The 18,549-nt window shown below is 37.0% G+C and overlaps 1 protein-coding gene and 1 pseudogene across 1 annotated transcript in view; both read right to left on the bottom strand.

Annotated features, from left to right (window-relative positions):
- Positions 1 to 18,549, bottom strand: part of EHMT1 (euchromatic histone lysine methyltransferase 1) — a 192,863-nt gene that overhangs the window by 60,080 nt on the left and 114,234 nt on the right. Inside the window, 4 exon segments of the mRNA XM_043980933.1 lie at positions 382 to 536; positions 2,098 to 2,204; positions 7,520 to 7,539; positions 7,541 to 7,617. Of these exon segments, the coding sequence (XP_043836868.1) occupies positions 382 to 536; positions 2,098 to 2,204; positions 7,520 to 7,539; positions 7,541 to 7,617 (359 nt within the window).
- Positions 11,145 to 12,062, bottom strand: LOC122741021 (annotated as a pseudogene).

Below are 18,549 nucleotides of genomic sequence, written 5' to 3'. Positions count from 1 at the left end.
TGATGAAATGGCTAGAAATCAAAATCTGCACAGTACCATAGAAAAGGTGCCATTTTCTAAGCACTCAGAGATTTTCTTTTGTCTCTTTATGTGCAATCTTCTCAACCAAACAGAAACATATACCAAATCCAGAATAATTAAGGGTAGTGATGATCAAAGTCCTATCTTCTTAAACTGTAGGCCATGACCCCACATGGGGGGGTGGGGTCATAACTGAATGCGGGAATCACAAAAAATTTGCCAACAGTAAAAGGCCATGTATACATATTTTATATACCTATATACCTGGGGACACAAAAATTTCTCGGGCAAAAAGGGGTCACAAGTAGAAAAAGTTTATGAAGCCTTGATTTAAGAAGCCCTGCTCTAAACCATACTTACACCACACAATCATAGCGGTTTTCCCTGGCTGCGATGTGCAAGGGTGAGTCTCCATGAATGTTTACTGCATGTAAATCACACTTAGCAGCCAACAATATCTCTGCTATTTCAACACAGCCAGAAAAAGCTGCCCAATGCAAACAAATATTTTCTTCCTAGAAAGAAAAACAAGATAAACAGCTTAATAAATTAATATTTCATCAGCTTTGAATTGTAGTGTGCTTTGCCTCAGGAATAAAAACAACATCCCTTGCTATTTATCCTATTTCTCATGCTTTCCAGTCTCCTTTGGCTCAGGAACTCTTGCCTTGGGACTTTCATTGCCATGACTGGTAAGTCTTGTCTCAAAGTATCTAGGCTGACTCAACTCCAATCATGTTTCACTTGAAACCTGGCTATCTTTTCTCCATCTGTCCTGTTGCTACAAGAAATCTTTCCACTTATACTTCTGGAGCCAGAATCAAATCAATATTTGCCATTACTACTAGAAAAATTTCCCATCCAGGATACTACTTTCCTATATGTTGTCCACCACTCCAATAGAGTGTAAGCTTATTGAAGAAAGAGACGATTTTGCCTTTTGTATTTATACCATAGGGCTTTATACATGGTAAACACTTAATTTATTTTTATTCTGCTTACATGTCAAAGTCAGTGAGCACATAAAGATTTCCTATGAGACTAAGGCAAAGTAGGAAGACTCTGTTAAGAAATGCCTGAATTTTGAAATTATGTGTAGTTCTTTTAAGTTGTTCATGCAGCTCAGTGTCAAAGTGAACATATTTATTTGACAAGCAGAATTCATTACTTGGCCCCCCCAAAAATTTTATTTATATATATATAGAGAGAGAGAGAAGGGGGGGGGCGGGGGGAAGGAGCTAGGTGGTGCAATGGATAAATCACCAGCCCTGGATTCAGAAGGACCTGAGTTCAAATCCAGCCTCGGACACTTGACACTAGCTGTGTGACCCTGGGCAAGTCACTTAACCTTCATTGCCCCGCCAAAACAACAAGGACGACAACAACAACAACAACAAAACACACAAAAAAACCCAACCATATATATATGGAACAATTATAATGTCATGAATACTTCTTCATAATAAAAGAGACTAAGGCCAGGTTATAATATAATGAGACATTAAATGGTTTGTAAAAAATATACAGAACTTGAGTTTTCAAAACTTCTGTTCTTATGCCTACTTTTTTTAGTTTGCAGTTGGTTGACTTATTTGAATCTACTTTGTTAAATGCTAAGCAATCTAAGTAAGGTTTTATTTTTTATTCTATATATTTATAAAATTTTGTGGAATGTTAAGTTTATAATAAAAATGCATTATCATCTGGCATTTCACAACCATTTAAAACTATGAAACATATATTTTCTTCTTTATATAATAGGATATAAGATGTAATTCATTATGTCTACAAAGTAACTTTGAGATGCAGCAAAGGAAAAACCAGTTTATTGATGAAAATTATTTCATATCATACTGAGAAGAGTAGATAAAGTAATTACTTTATAGTACCTGTTCAATAAGAAACCAGAAAAGAAAGGGGGGGGAGAGAGAGAGAGAGAGAGAGAGAGAGAGAGAGAGAGGAGAAGAAAGAAATCACTTCAGCATAGTTTAAAATATGGCTGACTATGTGCTTGGTTAAAAATTTCTTCTCCAGATGATTGCATTTGTAGTGCCAAAATGTTAGAAACACACTTACATTATCTCGTATGTTGATGTCTGATCCTTTAGCTAGAAGGAGCTTCACAAGATCAACATGTTTATATTCGGTGGCCCAAATCATTGGTGTCCAGCCACCATCATCCTAGTTTTCATAATAAGCAGGAAAAAAAACAAATGTGAAAAACAGGAAAGGGCAAGGTCCTAGTGATTTTACCAGTTGCAATTCCATTTCTACAAATAATATATTAAAAGAAAAAGGACAAAAAAATCCCCACTTGGCACCTCATTTTAAAGGGATGGGTAAACAAGCATGTCATCTGTTTTGGGGCTGCAGGAAAATAAAAATTATAACTCAATAATTCTTTCTGATTTATTCCCAGGCAAAGAAACACCCAGATAAGTACTAGAAAGCTCTAAGAAGAGGGCTATCTGAATGGGATGTAAACCAGACAACTCCCATATCCCTACTGCAGCTAAACCACGAAGTACATAGGAGATATTGTAATTATCAATAAATCCAATAAGAAATTAAGAATAGGTGCCTTCTTCTGCCCCAGAAATGCAAAAGAAGTCAGGAAGAAGCTCACAGGCAATAGGAAAGGGGGCCAAAAGGCCAGTACTTGCTCACTGAGGAAGGGATTCCCATAGCCTGTAAGGCTCTAAGAGTGAAACAAGGCTGACCATTCCATCCTACCATACAAAACTACAATGGGACCCTGTCTACCCCAAACCCACGTGTGACCCTCACACAAAGTCCCAATTTAGGAACTAAAGCTAGAGAGATGAATAAACCAAACTAATATCAACTAATCAACCAATATGAAAACCAATTGTAAACAGAGCTCTGCATATAGGAGGAATAATTCTATGCCAACTACAATCAGATATGCAAAGGAAAAAATGGATTTTCAACAAGAACTACATGAATATTTAGAAGAAATGAAGACAGATCAATAATGAAATAAAAGCTTTGGAGGAAAGAAATGGAAAAAATAAATATCTTAGAATAAAAAGTGGTAAACTGTCTAAAGAAATAGACTATCTGAAAACTAGACTAAACCAAAGAGATCAATGGCTTCATGACATAGTAAAAAATATTAAAACAAAATTTTAAAACTAGAGAAAAAAATTAAAATGAAAGATAAGATCTGAAATAAAAAATAATGACCGGGGGGGGGGGGGGGAGAGATTAAGGATAATTTGTCTCCGAGAAAACTATGACCCCCCCCTCCAAAAAAAGCTTAGATCTTATATTTTAAGAAACCATAAATTTAAAATGTTAGATCTCTTGGAATCATAAGGTAAAATGAAGAAAGAATGCACAAATTATCTCCTGAAAGTGATTCCAAAAAGGAAAAGTCCCAGAAATATAATAGCCAAAATAAAAAATACTGCAAACAATCAGAAAGAAGCAAATCAAGTACAATTAGTTCTGCTTACTCAAATCGTGCATTCCTAAAAAAACACTGTTATGCAAAATTGTGCAATAAAAACCACCGGGCTTATGGGAAAATAGATTTAAGGGCACAACATAAATTTTTGTCAGTGACACATTAAAAAAAATAAGAACCTAATAAAATAGTAGTACAGTTTTATACATGTTAAATGGTTAAGAAATACACAAATACTGCAATGAATAACATCAACATCCATGGCCTCCGAGTGGGCTTACCCTGGGGTTCATCTGGCTGAAACTCTGAAAGGTGGGGCCAGGGCAAAGACCATGGAGGGAAGGTGAGGGCAGGATTAGGGGAAGAAGAAGAAAGGATTGTTGGGTCACAGCTCCTTTTGTACCAGAAGATATACAATAAATATGACACTTTATCTCAAAAAAGAACTGAAGTTTGCTTAAGGAAATGGGTTTCTGAAGGATTAAAACTTATGAGTTATTGTGAAGTGGTGCACACATAAGCAAATGTGAAATTCACATTATGCACAAATTATTACCCAATATAGCAATGTGCTAGAACAATTTTCATTTTTAAAGCAAAGATTATAGCCAAGATTGACTATAGCTAAAGAACTATAGTCAAGAACATACCAGACTTGGTAACTACTTCTTGTATGAGAAGAAACCATGAAAACAATATTCCAAAAAGGAAAAGAGTTAAGACTTACAACCAAGAATAACTTATTCCGTTTAATTCTACATGGGAAAAATGGACAATTAATGGAATGGAGGCTTTTTAAGGATTTCTCTTGAAAAGATCAGAGATGAGTAGAAACTTTGAAATATAAACCAAGAATTTGTATTTGAGCAAATGGAAAGAGATGTATGATGATTTAGTATTCATATTTTAATAGAGAGAGAAAAAACAAGTACTTTCTGAACTCTGATATCTTCAAAGAAAGGGTACTGAGCTAGTTAAACAGGGAAAGCAGAGGTGCTAGAGGTAGACCAGTTCATTCTGAGGGTTTTAGGGGGGAAAAAAGGGGATAAGTAAAAGAAAAACAGTAATGCAGAAATGAGGAAGAAAAGGGTATAATTAACGATAATTAACTGGAGTGCATAAGATGAAATATACTAACATGGAGAAATGGGTAGAGAAAGTGAACATCAGAAAAAGAAGGGCATACAAACATTTGGCAACAGTCTGATGTAGAAAATACATCAATCTCAATGGGAAAACAAGTAGAGAAAGGGGAGGGAGGATAACATCAGGGAAGGAATAGTCATAGGCAAAATAAACTTCTGGAGGGGAAGGAAGGAAAAGGAAAGGGAAACAGAAAGAGAAAAGTGACTATGAAGAACAAATGAAGGCAATAAGTGTAGACAGCTGTAGACAAAGAATATGGCTATAAAAGTGACATGAGACTAAGAGAAAGGGAGGGTGATCAAGAGGTTTTTTAAAAATGATAAAGATCATTAAGCAAGGACTTATTAAGTGCCTTTTATGTACAAATCACAGTGCTAGGGGAAGGAGACACAAAAATTAAAAATTCAATAGTTCCTAATCTCAAGGAGCTTACTTTCATTTGTCTGTTTGTGTATGTATGTATATATATAAAAAACAAATGTATAGAGAACATAAAATAAATACAAAATAGTTTAATAGAAGTAGTAGGTTAATTTAGTGGAAAGAGCACTGAACTCTGACTCAGAAAGACATGAACTGAAATTCTGTGTCAGACTCTTATTGGTTGTGTGACTTATGGACAAATCATTTAACAGACTATCTCAGTCTCAGGCACATAACCTGTGAAATGGGAATATTAATGGTACCTACATCACTGATCAAATGAAATAACAAAATTCTTTGCAAACCTTAATGTGTTATGTAAATTCTAGCTACACACACACACACACACAGAGTAGTTAAGGTAGGAAGACACTAAAAGAGAGATCAAGAAAGGCTTTGGGCACTTGAGATGAATCCAGAAGGAATCATGGGATTTTTATGAGGTACAGGTAAGGATGAAGTGCATTTCAGGTATGGAAGATGGCCAATATGAAGGACTGGAAACAGAAAAATGGAATACCATGTGTGAGGAATGGAAAGAAGGCCAGAATGGCTGAATCATAGATCGTGGGAAGGAGGATGAAGACTGAGAAAAGACAATCAGAATTGACTAGGAAATGACTGATAACTTTAGAGAGAGCAGTTTCAGTTCAGTAATTAAGTGAAAATACAGATTACAGGAGACTAAGATGTGAAAGAGAAGAACTTAGAGGAAATGCATACAGCCAGCTTTTTCTAGGAGTTTGACTGAGAAAAGAAAGGCATAAGACCATAACTTTAGGGAATGGCATGGTCTAATGAAGGGTGGTGTGTTGTTTTTTTTAAAGAATGGAAGAGTCTTGGGCTTGAAGAAGGCTCCCAGTGTTTGTTTTTGGTCAGTAGGACCAATGAGGAGGCAATCTGATGAAAAAGATAAGATTATATGAGATTAAGGACATATGTAGAGGCTCCTAATTACAATAAACTGAAGTAAAGGGGTATTGAGATGAAGACTAGGAGACAAGGGAACAAGAGAGTATTTATAGTAAACAGCTTAATTTCCACAGTAAATAAGGATTGAGGCCCTCAAATAAATTGAAGGGACAGAGAAGTGTGGCAGGTTTGAGGAAAGGCCAGTAGAGAAGGTTAGAATAATTTCTCTGGGAATCAGGGAAAGGTAAAAGGATTACTTTGCTACACTAAGGAACAAGAAGAGGGTATACAATATAAATTTATAGTGCATTGAATCAAATCTGCGTAGGTGTTATGCAGTAGAACTTGCATTCAAATACAAGTTCTCTAGATTCTAAATCCAATATAAACTCTGGCTACTCTACTAAAACAACAAAATGGCAGCAGCAAAAAAGAAGCAGAAGACTAAGACTTTAATATTTTCTAAAATAATATACTGTCTTCCCAGGCAATGATAAATAAGAATTCTCAGGTCATTAAAATACATCCCATTTGGATTTACAAAGAATAAAAGTAAAGTCTCTGTTCTACAATAGGAGGCATGTAGTAAACTATACACTGAAGGAATGATTCAACTCTGGTAAATCTAATGATAAATTATAACCATACTTTTGCCAAGTATTTTTTCCTGGGTAATAAATTATAAATCTTGTGGTTGTTAGCGCTAAAAGACAACTAGTTCTATATAACCAGAAAGAGGAACAAAATTCCAAGAGGCATTCTAGCTTCTCATCAATCATGACACTTATTTAAACTAGAAAATGGTAAACTCTTCAGGAGTGGACTGCAAAATTGCTACAAATCTTCTGGGACAAAGACCATGCCCATCTTGGAGTTAATCTTTTTTTTTTTTTTAAGATAAAAAATTTCCCTGGAAAGGTTGAACCTATTAATCATAACAACCATTGGCTAAATAGATGATAAACATCTTGCTTTTATCCTATCACCTAGGTTTTGTCATTTCTTAGTTATCTAAGTTAGTTTCTAAAGCAGAATACTAAGCAAAAGGTGTAAGCACTACAAAACTATGATAAGGCCCTAGAAAAAGGAGAAGCAACATTCTAATAGTGTTAGGAAGCTGACATCTGAACTGGAGTCCTCCCAGGGTCTATACCTAAAAAAAGGCCCTCATGTACAGTAGACAAGCTCAAAAAGCATTTGCTAGTTGAACCATGAATATCCGTTGAGTAAACTCTTTGGAAATAGTCTGTAACAAGGAACAGTTAAGTCCCTCTCTGTTCTGTCCAAGAATAGAAAATAGGGGGCAGCTAGATGGCGCAGGATCTAGAGCACCGGCCCCTGGAGTCAGGAGTACCTGAGTTCAAATCCAACCTCAGACATTTGACACTTAGTGGCATGTGACCCTGGGCAAGTCACTTAACCCAATTGTCCTAAACCAAAAAAAAAAAAAAAAAGAATAGAAAATGATTTTGACAGGGACAAAAAGTTCTTCTACTACCACTTAGCACTAACTTCTCAGAGGAATAAGAGGGCCCGCTAGGACATGTGATTATTAGAGGTCCATTCCACAGCTGTGAACCATACCTCGGCAGTTGACATCCATCTTCCATTGAGAGTAAATACTGAACCACATCATAGTGTCCTTTCTTGGCAGCTAGGTGCAAGCACGTGAGCCCTCTGCCATCCTTAAAGAAAAATAAAATTAAATGATAAGAAAATGTTTCAAGACATAGTCTCCTCATCTATAAATAGAAAATGATTTTCAGGTTTTATGCTATAACAACACTAAGCAAATAAAAAAAAAATGGATCTGATGGATGAACCCAATTGTTGATTTCCCTCAAAAAACTTTAAATGGTTGAAACTAAGGCCAATGAAGTCCACATGGCAATACTACTCCTTCTTCCTGTAGATTGATTCTCATGTCTCTGATGTAGACATTCTGCTCAGATAATACACTAAACAATGCCATTCACAGGATGATCATACTTAAGATATCCAAGAGACTAGGTGTAATGAAAGGAACAAAAAAATTATCACCACAAACTTTAGATTTTCTTGAACTCAAATGACAGTATTCAAAACATTTATTAAAACAGCTAGGTGGCGTAGTAGATAAAGCACCAGTCCTGGATTCAGGAGGCCCTGAGTTAAAATCTGACCTCAGACACCTTGACACTTACTAGCTGTGTGACCCTAGGCAAGTCACTTAACCCTCATTTCCCACAAAAGAAAAAGAAAAGAAAAAACACAATGGTGTGTACTTCTTACAGTTCAAATTGTATAAAGCATAACTATTAAAATAATTTGGTACCAATTTAAAAATAGAAAAGTTAATCAGTGGGTGAAAAGACCTAAATGACGCAGGAGCAGCTATGGTGGCGCAGTGGATTGAGCACTGGCCCCTGGATTCAGGAGGACCGACTTCAAATCTGACCTCAGGACACTTAACACTTACTAGCTATGTGACACTGGGCAAGTCACTTAACCCCAATTGCCTCGCAAAATAAATAAATGAAATGAATAGATAAATAGATGAATGAAGTGAATGAATGAATGATAATGAATAGGAAAAGACTAAATAAGTCAGCATAAGAAACAAGGTGAACTTGATGTAGGAGGCAAAAAAAGGTTAAGTAGAAAAACCTAAAGACCCAAGCTTCTAATTCAGATATTAGTTCTAAAAGGAGTCAGAGTCCCAGGTAATGAATAACTTCAACATCCATAACGGACCAGAACAGTCAGGTCAAAATAACAATAAAGGAAAAAAGACAACCTATAGAAATTCTAATGAAAATGATTATATTTTGAAACTAGCCATGGGAATCAGAAAGAGACATGCGCAGAAAAGGGCCAAATTTGTCCCCAGGTTCACCTTATGACGTGTAAACCCCCAAAACGCACCTCCCACTGAGCAAGGTACCTGCCTTGGGTTGGCTTAGGACCCCAGGAACTCCAAATTAGGATAAGCCCTCCCTTGTAACAACCCCTAGGTGGAGAATATTATAATGAGTAGGACAGGCCCTCCCCTGTACCTCCCCAAGGTGGAGATTATTATAATGAGGACTGATAATCAATTTACCCATACTATAAATATAACTGTCTTTCCTTTCCTTATTTGAGAGATACCTTTCCAATTATTCTGGTTCTCCCCCTGTGGTCACCCACAGTATTGCAATAAAACTTAGGAAATTGAGTCACTGAGTCTTGTAATTCTTTTCAGATGACTCACTATTAATTTAACCCTAAATTCCATCCCACATCAAACTCAATAACTACATGTTAAGTGAATAAGAACATAAATTACATGAAAAACAACTCTTTATTTGAAAAGAACTCCTAAAAAGTTTAAAGCAGTTTGACAGAAATTGGGTTTTTAAACCAACATCTTATACTCTAAAACATAATAAGCTTAAAATAGAAGCAAGACCTGAATATAAAAGGTCATCTCTCTCTCTCTCTCTCTCTCTCTCTCTCTCTCTCTCTCTCTCTCTCTCTCTCTCTCACACACACACACACACAAGTGTACACAATTACACGTGTACCTTTCACAATTATGGTTAGGAGTGAAAAGAATCAATCTTTAATCAAATAAGGATAGAGAATATCATAAAACACAAAAGAAATCGTTTTAATTATTTAAAACTGGAAAACTTTGCATAAACAAAAACAATGTAACAAAGACCATAGATTGGGGGGGGGGGGGAAGATCTCTTCCACCAAAATCTCTAATAACGGCTTGATATCTAAGATGCAAAAGACATTAACACATTTTAAATCAAGATTCTTTTCTCAATTAATAAGAAATTAAAAAGGAACAGTCTACAAAAGAGAAATTATTAATGATTAATATCCGTATGAAAAAATGTTCCAAATCACTAAAAATAAGAGAAATACTAACTGAAACAACTTTAAAGTTTCACTTCATATTCGATAAATTGTGAAAAAACAAGCAAACAAAAAAATATGGAAATAGCCACTCTTGGGAGTGGTGGTAAGAAGACAGGAATAGTAAATCACTGTAGGAAAACTTATGAATTGGTCCAACCAATCTGCAATGCAATTTGGAACAATGCTGAAAAAAAAGGGCTATGATCTTCAAGGTGGAGAGACAGAGACAGAGACTGAGACACAGAACACACTCTGCAGAAAGTTAAAGACATATAGAAAGGTACCACATACATCAAAATATTCATAGCATATTTTTTATGGTGGAGAAAAAACTTGGAAATGAAATAGATGCCTATGAACTATGGTTACACAAATTATGTTACATGACTATACTGAAATATTACAATGCCACATAAAACAATAAATACTAAGAACTCAATGAAGAGAGATGTGAAATGATGCAGTGCTATTAAAATGGAAGGGAAAAACATATACAATGGCTGTAATGATATAAATGGAAAGAATGGAAACAAAAGCAAAAGGCTATATAATAACAATAACAAAATTTGGTCTAGGTGAAGACTAAGAAAATATTTCTATTTTGTGCTTGAATGGGTGATAGGTATGGAATATTTGATACATTGTCAGATTCAGTTGATGCGCTGGTTAATTTTGCAAAATTGCTTTCTTACTCTTTCTTTTTCAATCTTTGTTAACAGTATGATTTGCAGCATAAAAGAAGGAGGCGGGATATATTCATAAAGGTGATATGAAACAAAATAACATTAAGAAAAAGGCAATGGGCATCCCTTTATTCATCCAATACTTACTATTTCATTTGAGACCTGAAATTTGAGGAGCTGTCACAGGTGCCCAATTTGAGGGGTGTGGAAAACAGTTTCCCTATATTGATTCAGTAGTAACTGGTAAAGGTTGGCAATCAACTAATTAAAGGAATGACAGAATGTGGAAGAAAACAAATGGGAAAGAATGTATACTACCTTCTTTTCTTAGTGCCTTTCTTTAAGGCACTAAGAATCATTAAATGGGACTCATCCAACATATTGCAAAGGGGAAAGAAAAAGTAGGTCTCTCAGTTGGTTATTTGTTGTTGGGTTTTGCTTTTTTTTTTTTAAACAATCACAAGTAATTTATTTTTGAGAATCATTTAACATGAAATTATACAAATAAAATTTATATAAACCAAATTCACATTAGTCATAACACAGATGGCAAAGGACAAAGCAAAAACAAGAAAACCAATCAGTGACTATATACAATTGGACACAGTTGTGTGTTGTACACTAAAAGTCTTTTACAAAATAGTCATCTCAGATCAATAGAAGACCACTCTCTCCCTTCAATGTCAATCATGTTGTAAGACAGGCTGCTGTAGTAATTGCACCTGTTTTCTCCACGTCCTCCTTTAATATTCCTGGTAATTGTTTTGGTGATCACCACCCCCCTGGGATGCTTTGCCATATGTGGTTTTCTTGACCCTGTAATCATACATATCCTTGTCTATATCCACAGACACTATAGTTTTGATCACCACCATAGGCACTATTGCGATTTCCATATTCTTGATCATAATAGTTATTAATCCTTAGTTCCAGTTTTGACCTGACTTTGGCCACGACATAGTCCCACATCATCCACCAGCTGCAGTGCTCCTTCCTTTCTGCTGTTGCTGCCTGTATACCTCTTTGGGCTGGGCAACTTTGATTTCATACTTCCCAGAACCAATCTGATGGTATCTGTTTTCTAATAATTTCTTGGACTGGTTCTTCCTTTATATATGTGATAAAACAAAATCCTCTTCTTTCATTTGTTTTTGTGTCCATAGAAAGTTCAATCTCTCCAAATGCTCCAAAATATTCTTTGATTTGCTCTACAATGTATCTGGGCTCAATCCACCTTTCTCCTTTAAGCTTTAGCCCTTTTGCTCTCTATCAACTTGCCATCCAGCTTGTGTTAAGTTCCAAGACCTTATCAACACTGACAGCATCTTTGAAAAACACAAATCCAAATCACGACATCTTCCCATGATGGGATCTGTTTTAATTGTGCAGTCTATAACCTCTCCAAAAGGAGATATCCAGTGATATCTTTCCTGCTCAAATCCCAGCGTAGCCCTCCAATAAACATTTTACCATCATCCTGCTGGTTCTTGCTTCATGTTGATTTTGGAGCCCTCCGCGAACTCCTCCATATTTCTGTACTCATTCATATCCTCCATGGCAGCGGGGCTGTCGCCCAAGGGGCAAGTGGCGCAGAGAGGGAGTTGTAGCAGCAGCATGTTGTATGAACTCTCTTCAGTGTTGGTGCGCAGGAAAAAAGTTACAAAACAGTTCACACTACACACAATTTCCACATATATTGGTAGGCTCAACAATTACTGTCAGTACTTTGGTGAAGATTTGAGTGGTATGGCAAAGTCCTAGGAGAGCAAGCTCAGAGCATTGTTTTTAATTTTAAAAATTGGCAATATTTACACTGCTATCTATATGTTAAGGCAAATATTAACCCAGGGAAACTCAAAAACACAAGAAAACTCACAATGAAGTATGAGTGTTTTATAAGATCCACAAAACTAGTTAAAATGGAAGTAAAAAACACCAGTGCAATGGGAAAGTAACCAAATCATAATGAATAATGAAGCTAAAGATAAGATGTATAAACCTTAACAGAGGGAAGGAGAATGCTGACATATAATTAAAAAAATTAAAAGAGATACCAATAAAGGAAGTGGAGAGGATAGGACTAATTTACTTTTACTTCTTTTTTTTTTTCTTTTGCAGGGCAATGGGGGTTAAGTGACTTGCCCAGGGTCACACCATAATTTACTTTTGCACATGTGAATAAGCTCTTTTAACTATTCACAAAACTAGATTCAAAATGTTGCCCTATTATCCTATTGTAATGACACTTATGCATTCCATTTGGCCAGACTCTAAGAGGAACTGAGCCAGAATACACTGCAGACTGCCCATTAGCAACTGGTAAATCACCAAGCACAGAATAGCTAAGAGGAATGATAACTTTCTACCAAGATGGTTTGTCTGAACAGGAGGGATATTGCCTAGCTCCCACACAATGACCCTACAAAAACCACAAAGTTCACACCAGATCAAATAATAATCAAGAAATCCAGTGAGAAACTGACATTATGTGACTTCTTCCACCCAGAAATTCACAAAAGGTAACCAGAAAGTCATGAGCCAATAGGAAAGGGAGATCCTCTAGGAAAACAAATGACACTACAACCAGAGACAGGATATATGTAATCTTCAAGGCTCCGTCTGTACATAGCAAAATGTATGGTCAAAAGTCTCACAGTCGGGGGACAGTAACAGTAGGCAGTGATAAATCTGGTGCCAGTGTGTGATTGCCACAACTCAACAGGGATAGTTGAGGTCCTGGGTGCTTCTCTGATATTCTTAAAACTCTATTCTTAGGGTTTTAAAGGGCAAGAGGAAGAGAAGGGAGAAAGACAAAATGGAAGAAAGGGTAGAAACTGTTATCTATTCTAAGTGGAGTGCATGAGACGAAAAACATGTTAGTACAGAAGTGGATATCAGATTAACTGCACTTTAATCTGAAAGACAAAGGAGGATTTGAACACAAACACATAAAAATACACAAATATGCCAACAATTTTGTGTAGAAAATATATCAAACTTCCACAAATGAACAGAGATGGGGAGGGTGAGGGACCAGGGCACCAGGGGAGGTGGGTTTAAAAATAAAGAAAATATCAGAGAAGGAATAGTCAAAAGCAAATCACATTTCCTGATGCTAAAGGTCAGCAAATCAGTCAATAAACATTTATTCAGCATCTACTATGTAATAATGTGTTAAATATGAGGAAAACAAAGAAAGGAAAAAGACAAGTCATTGCCCTCAAAGAGCTCAAAATCTAAAGAGAGGAAAGAAACACTTAAAAAGAAGCTTCAGGGGCAGCTAGGTGGTGCAGTGGATAGAGCACCAGCCCTGGAGTCAGGAGTACCTGAGTTCAAATCTGGCCTCAGACACTCAACACTTACTAGCTGTGTGACCCTTGGCAAGTCACTTAACCCCAATTGCCTCACTAAAAAAAATAAATAAAAATAAAAAGAAGCTTCAAAGCCAGAGGGGGGTGAAGGCGAGTGAGAGAAAGAGGCCACCCAGGATGATGAAACCCTGAAAGACAGGTGGGAAACAATAAGATGGCTGTCTTTGGCCCCTTCCCTGTACATAGTGCATCAGGGAGGAACTCTCCAGATGTGTGTACCTTCTCTGTTGCATAGTCAGAAGGAGGAAGAGAGGAGCCCCAGGGGGAGTATTGAGGAGGTAGGAGATTTAGAGTTAATGTGATGTTACTTTCTCCTTCATTCCTGTTTCACATGATGAAAGTGGCCTTACTCCCTTCCAAAACTAACCCCTTTACTTGTTCAAGTGATCCCATGCCATCCTTTGTCCTCCAACAGATTGCCCCCTGTCACCTCTCCCTCTCTAGTGGCTCCTTTTCTACTGCCTACAAACATGACCATTTCTCCCTTGTCATGGAAAAAAAACCCATCACTTAATCATTCCATGCCCACTATCATCTTATATCATCCTTTTTGCCCTTTACAGTAAAACTCCTCAAAAGGACATCTACAATAAGTGCCTTCCACCAATTTCTATTCTCTCACCTTCTTAACCCCTTACAATCTGGCTTCTGACCTAATCATTCCACCAAACCTGCTCTCTCCAAAATTACTAATGATCTCTTGGTTGCCCAAATCAATGGCCTTTTCCCAATCCTCACTTTCCTTGACCTCTCTACATACTTTGACACTGTTGATGACTCTCTCTTCCTTGATACTCTCCTCTCTGTAAGTTTCAGGACATCTCTCTCCTGGTTTTCCTCCTACCTATCTGACCGCTCTTGTTCTATGTCTCCTTGCTGGATTCTCATTCCGATCACACTCTAACTATAGGCGTCCTTGAAGGTTCTGTCTTGGGTCCCTCTTTTCTTTTTCCTCCATACTTCTTGATGATTTCATCAGCTCCCATGATTTAACTCTATGCTAAATGATTCTCAATTCTACCTTCCTTGACACCAATCTCTCTGCTGACTTCCAATTTTGTACCTCCAACTGGCTTTCAGTTTATCTTGACCTAGATTCCAGTACATATCTGAAACTCAATTTGTACAAACTGAACTCCATTATCTCCGCACACCCATCCCACCCCAAACCTATCCCAGTCTCCTACCTAATCCTATTCCATAGAGGGCAACAACCATCCTCCTGTCCCTCAGGCTCACAACATAATAGTAATCCTGGATTCCAATCTCTCTACATCCTCCCCCTACCCGTGACCCATCCTAAGGTGTCTGCTCAAGGCACTTTTGATTTCACCTTTGCAACATTTCTTAAGTTTACCCTACTCGCTTCTCTAACACTACCACTGCCCTAGTGCATGCCTTTATGACCTTACACGAGGATTGATGCAACAGTCCACTGGAAGGACTGCCTGCCTCAATTCTCTTCACCACCACAGTCTATTCTCCATTTAGCCCCCCATAAGTGATTTTTCTAAAATGCAGGTGTGATTATATCACCCCCACACTCAATAAACTCCAGTGGTTTCCTAATGCCTCAAGAAGTAAATACAAAATCCTCTGTTTGGCACTCAAAGTTCTTCATAACCTAGTCCTCTCCTATCTTTCCAGACTTCTTATATTTTACTCCCCAAAATATACTCTTCAATCAAGTGACACTGACCTCCTGGCAGTTTCATGAACAAGACAACCATTTAGTCTTTCTGGGCATTTTCTTTGGCTTGTCCTTTTGCCCCTATATATCTTTTACCCATATCATGTAGTTCTAGCCTCTGGAGCCAAAAAGAATAGATATAAATTTTCTTATACATTATAATCCTTCTAATAATTAAATACAATAATCATGTGATCACCAGGTCTTCTCTTCTTAAGGCTAAACATCCCTCATTCACTCAAATGACCATAGTCTACCTAGATTACTGAATTTGTAATTCACTAAAACCCCCAAGATCTCTCCCATAAGACCAACTATTCAGGTAAGCCTCTTGTGTGTGATATCTGTGCTGCTAATTTCTTAGACCCAAGTACTGGATTGATACTTAGCAAAGTTGATCTGACCCCTCAATTTAGCATGTCAAGACCTTTTAGAATCTTGACTCTGACTCTGTCATGCAACATGTGAGCTAGCCCAAAAATCTTTGCATCATCTTAAGTATGATAACATGTCATCCATGCCCACATTTGAGTAACTAAGAAAAATGCTAGATATCCTAGGGTGGAGGACTAAGTACTGGATCACTGTAATAGAGACAACCCTTAACACTGACAGAAACTAATCATTATTTTCTGAGTCTAGTCATTCAATTTTACTATACAATTAAACGTGGCACCTTGTAAGCAATATACAAATGTTAGCTATTATTACTATCATCATCATTATTACATTATCTCCATCTCATGCACACACACACACACACACACACACACACACACACACACACACACACACACACACACACACATATATATATATATAAACAAAGTCTCAAATTCATTGCTGAAATCCAGGTATATTATCTTTGTCATTATCCCCTCCCCTCTCCATTACCCAACAATTCACCAGTTTAGCAAGATATTCCCAGTGAACTCAAACTGGCTTTTAGTGAACACCATTTTCCTTTCTAAATATTCACCAAAACACCCTTTGAATTTTCAAAGATAAGTGATCGTGACTTAGAAAACATATTTGAAAATTCATTCAATACCCTGACTTGTAGTTTGTTAGAGCATGGTAAAGTGGAACACATTTCAGAGAATTCACTTTTCTCACTAGTTTATTTATACTGAGTTTCAACTTGATCTCCAAAGTCAAAAATTTTTTCCTTCCAAGAGACCTTCTTTCATAAAGCAGATTTGGGAATTCTGCTTCCAACCCATCCATATCTTCTCATCACATGTGAATTTTGTCCATGCGTTCCTATAAGTATGCCAAAGCAGATGTAACATATTGGAGGCATTTTCCATATTTTTGCCCATCAGATACAGCAATCATACTGACAATAAGAGAACACATATTTTTTTCCAAATATGTTTCTTTGGTAATATATCTTTTTTTTAAATATATCAAATTATTATTTCTAAAGTGTTGTTACCTTCTCATGCCCACCAACTATCTCTCCATTGCTCTTAAGGTCACCTGTAATTTGGATCTTTATTTTTTTTCCCATTAGAATCAAATGTCATTTTATTTGAATGCTAGAGAAAGGAAATCTTGAGATGAGTCTCAAGGGGAGATAGATACAGAGATGGTTCTCTGAGATAGCTATCTCCTCAAGCAGGAGAAAGGCAAAAACTTTTATAGAGGATGGATAGTGGAGGGACAGAAGGGGTGATCATCTGACTGTGGAAAGTCCCCTTATTAGGGGTGATCACCTGAGGTCAGGACATTCCCCACTGTAGGTGGGATGGAGGAAGTTGGGTATGGGGAGCTCTGAACTCTTGAGCCTTGGCACCACTCAAGCAGCAGCCTTGCCTAATAGGCTTATCTTTCTTGCTTCAAGGTGTGCAATTTGGATCCTTAGGGAATATATTCTACCATGATTTGTACTCATACAGAATCACCGGGAGACTACTCATGTTGCACAAAAGATTTTTTAGAGTTGGGAAAGGTGTGAGGTACTGCCCCCTTTCATATGTAAAGAGAATGGTTGCTGAAAGGGGAAGAAAAAGAAGATTTCTATGAAGAACTGTTCAAATCAACCTAAAAAGAAACACAACCCCTTGGCTGAAATGCTGAGAAGTGATAAAAAAAATATTCTTTTAGCACCACATAGTGATCTGTCCCCTCAGATAAGTGTACTAAGACAATATGTTTAAAAGAAGAGCAATGACTGAGGTAATGATAGCTGCAGGGCACTAAGGTTCATTAGCTCCAGCTCTGTTTACTGAATTTTAACAGTAATAACTGACAAAATTAAAAATCAAGGAATTGTTTGAGGTCTTTTAATGTATTCACACCTGTCAAAAAGATAGATTACTTGAGTTATATTTATACCTCATAAGATAAAGATGACTGAAAGACCACTAAAAGGTTCTGATGTAAGACACTGGCAAATATGGGAAGCCAAAAAAGTAGAGATAAGAAGTAGAAGAGAAATCTGAGTGCAGGAGGAAGCATAGGAAGCTGGGGACAGAAAACATAAGGCTATGAGTGAAGGAGATTCCAGCCAACTCTGGAGCTGCTTTGCTGGAAGTGTGCTGATAGGAAGACAGACTTTACTTTGCTGATTGGATGGCAGGAAGGGTGAGTCAGCTAAGAGAGATCTTCAGCTGTTGTGGTGATTGGAGCAGAGCTGAATCTTGACTATGTAAAGACTAGCTTGAGTTTATTGCTCTGTAGTGCCATCTACAGTCTGAAAAGAGGGAAACCTCTTGGAAGCTTTGTTTCCTCTCTAACCTCATTCATTAGGTTTAGAGGAGAGAGATTTTCCATCTGTTTTTGCTATGAGCTGTGCCTTTTGCCTGGCTTTACTAGAAACTAAATTAAAAAAAGCAGAATTCTGTTGAGTTCAAAGCTGGTGGGATTTCTCTGCACTGCCCAGAGAGACAACATGAAGAGCAATGCAGTCTTCTGACTTAAAAAAACCTGTTTGTCACTTAACAAGCACAGAGAATAACACTTCCTAAGAGTCCTGTT

This window comes from Dromiciops gliroides, chromosome 2 (assembly GCF_019393635.1).
Source record: "Dromiciops gliroides isolate mDroGli1 chromosome 2, mDroGli1.pri, whole genome shotgun sequence".
Classification (NCBI taxonomy): Eukaryota; Metazoa; Chordata; class Mammalia; order Microbiotheria; family Microbiotheriidae; genus Dromiciops; species Dromiciops gliroides.
This window is presented reverse-complemented; position numbering and strand designations above follow the sequence as displayed.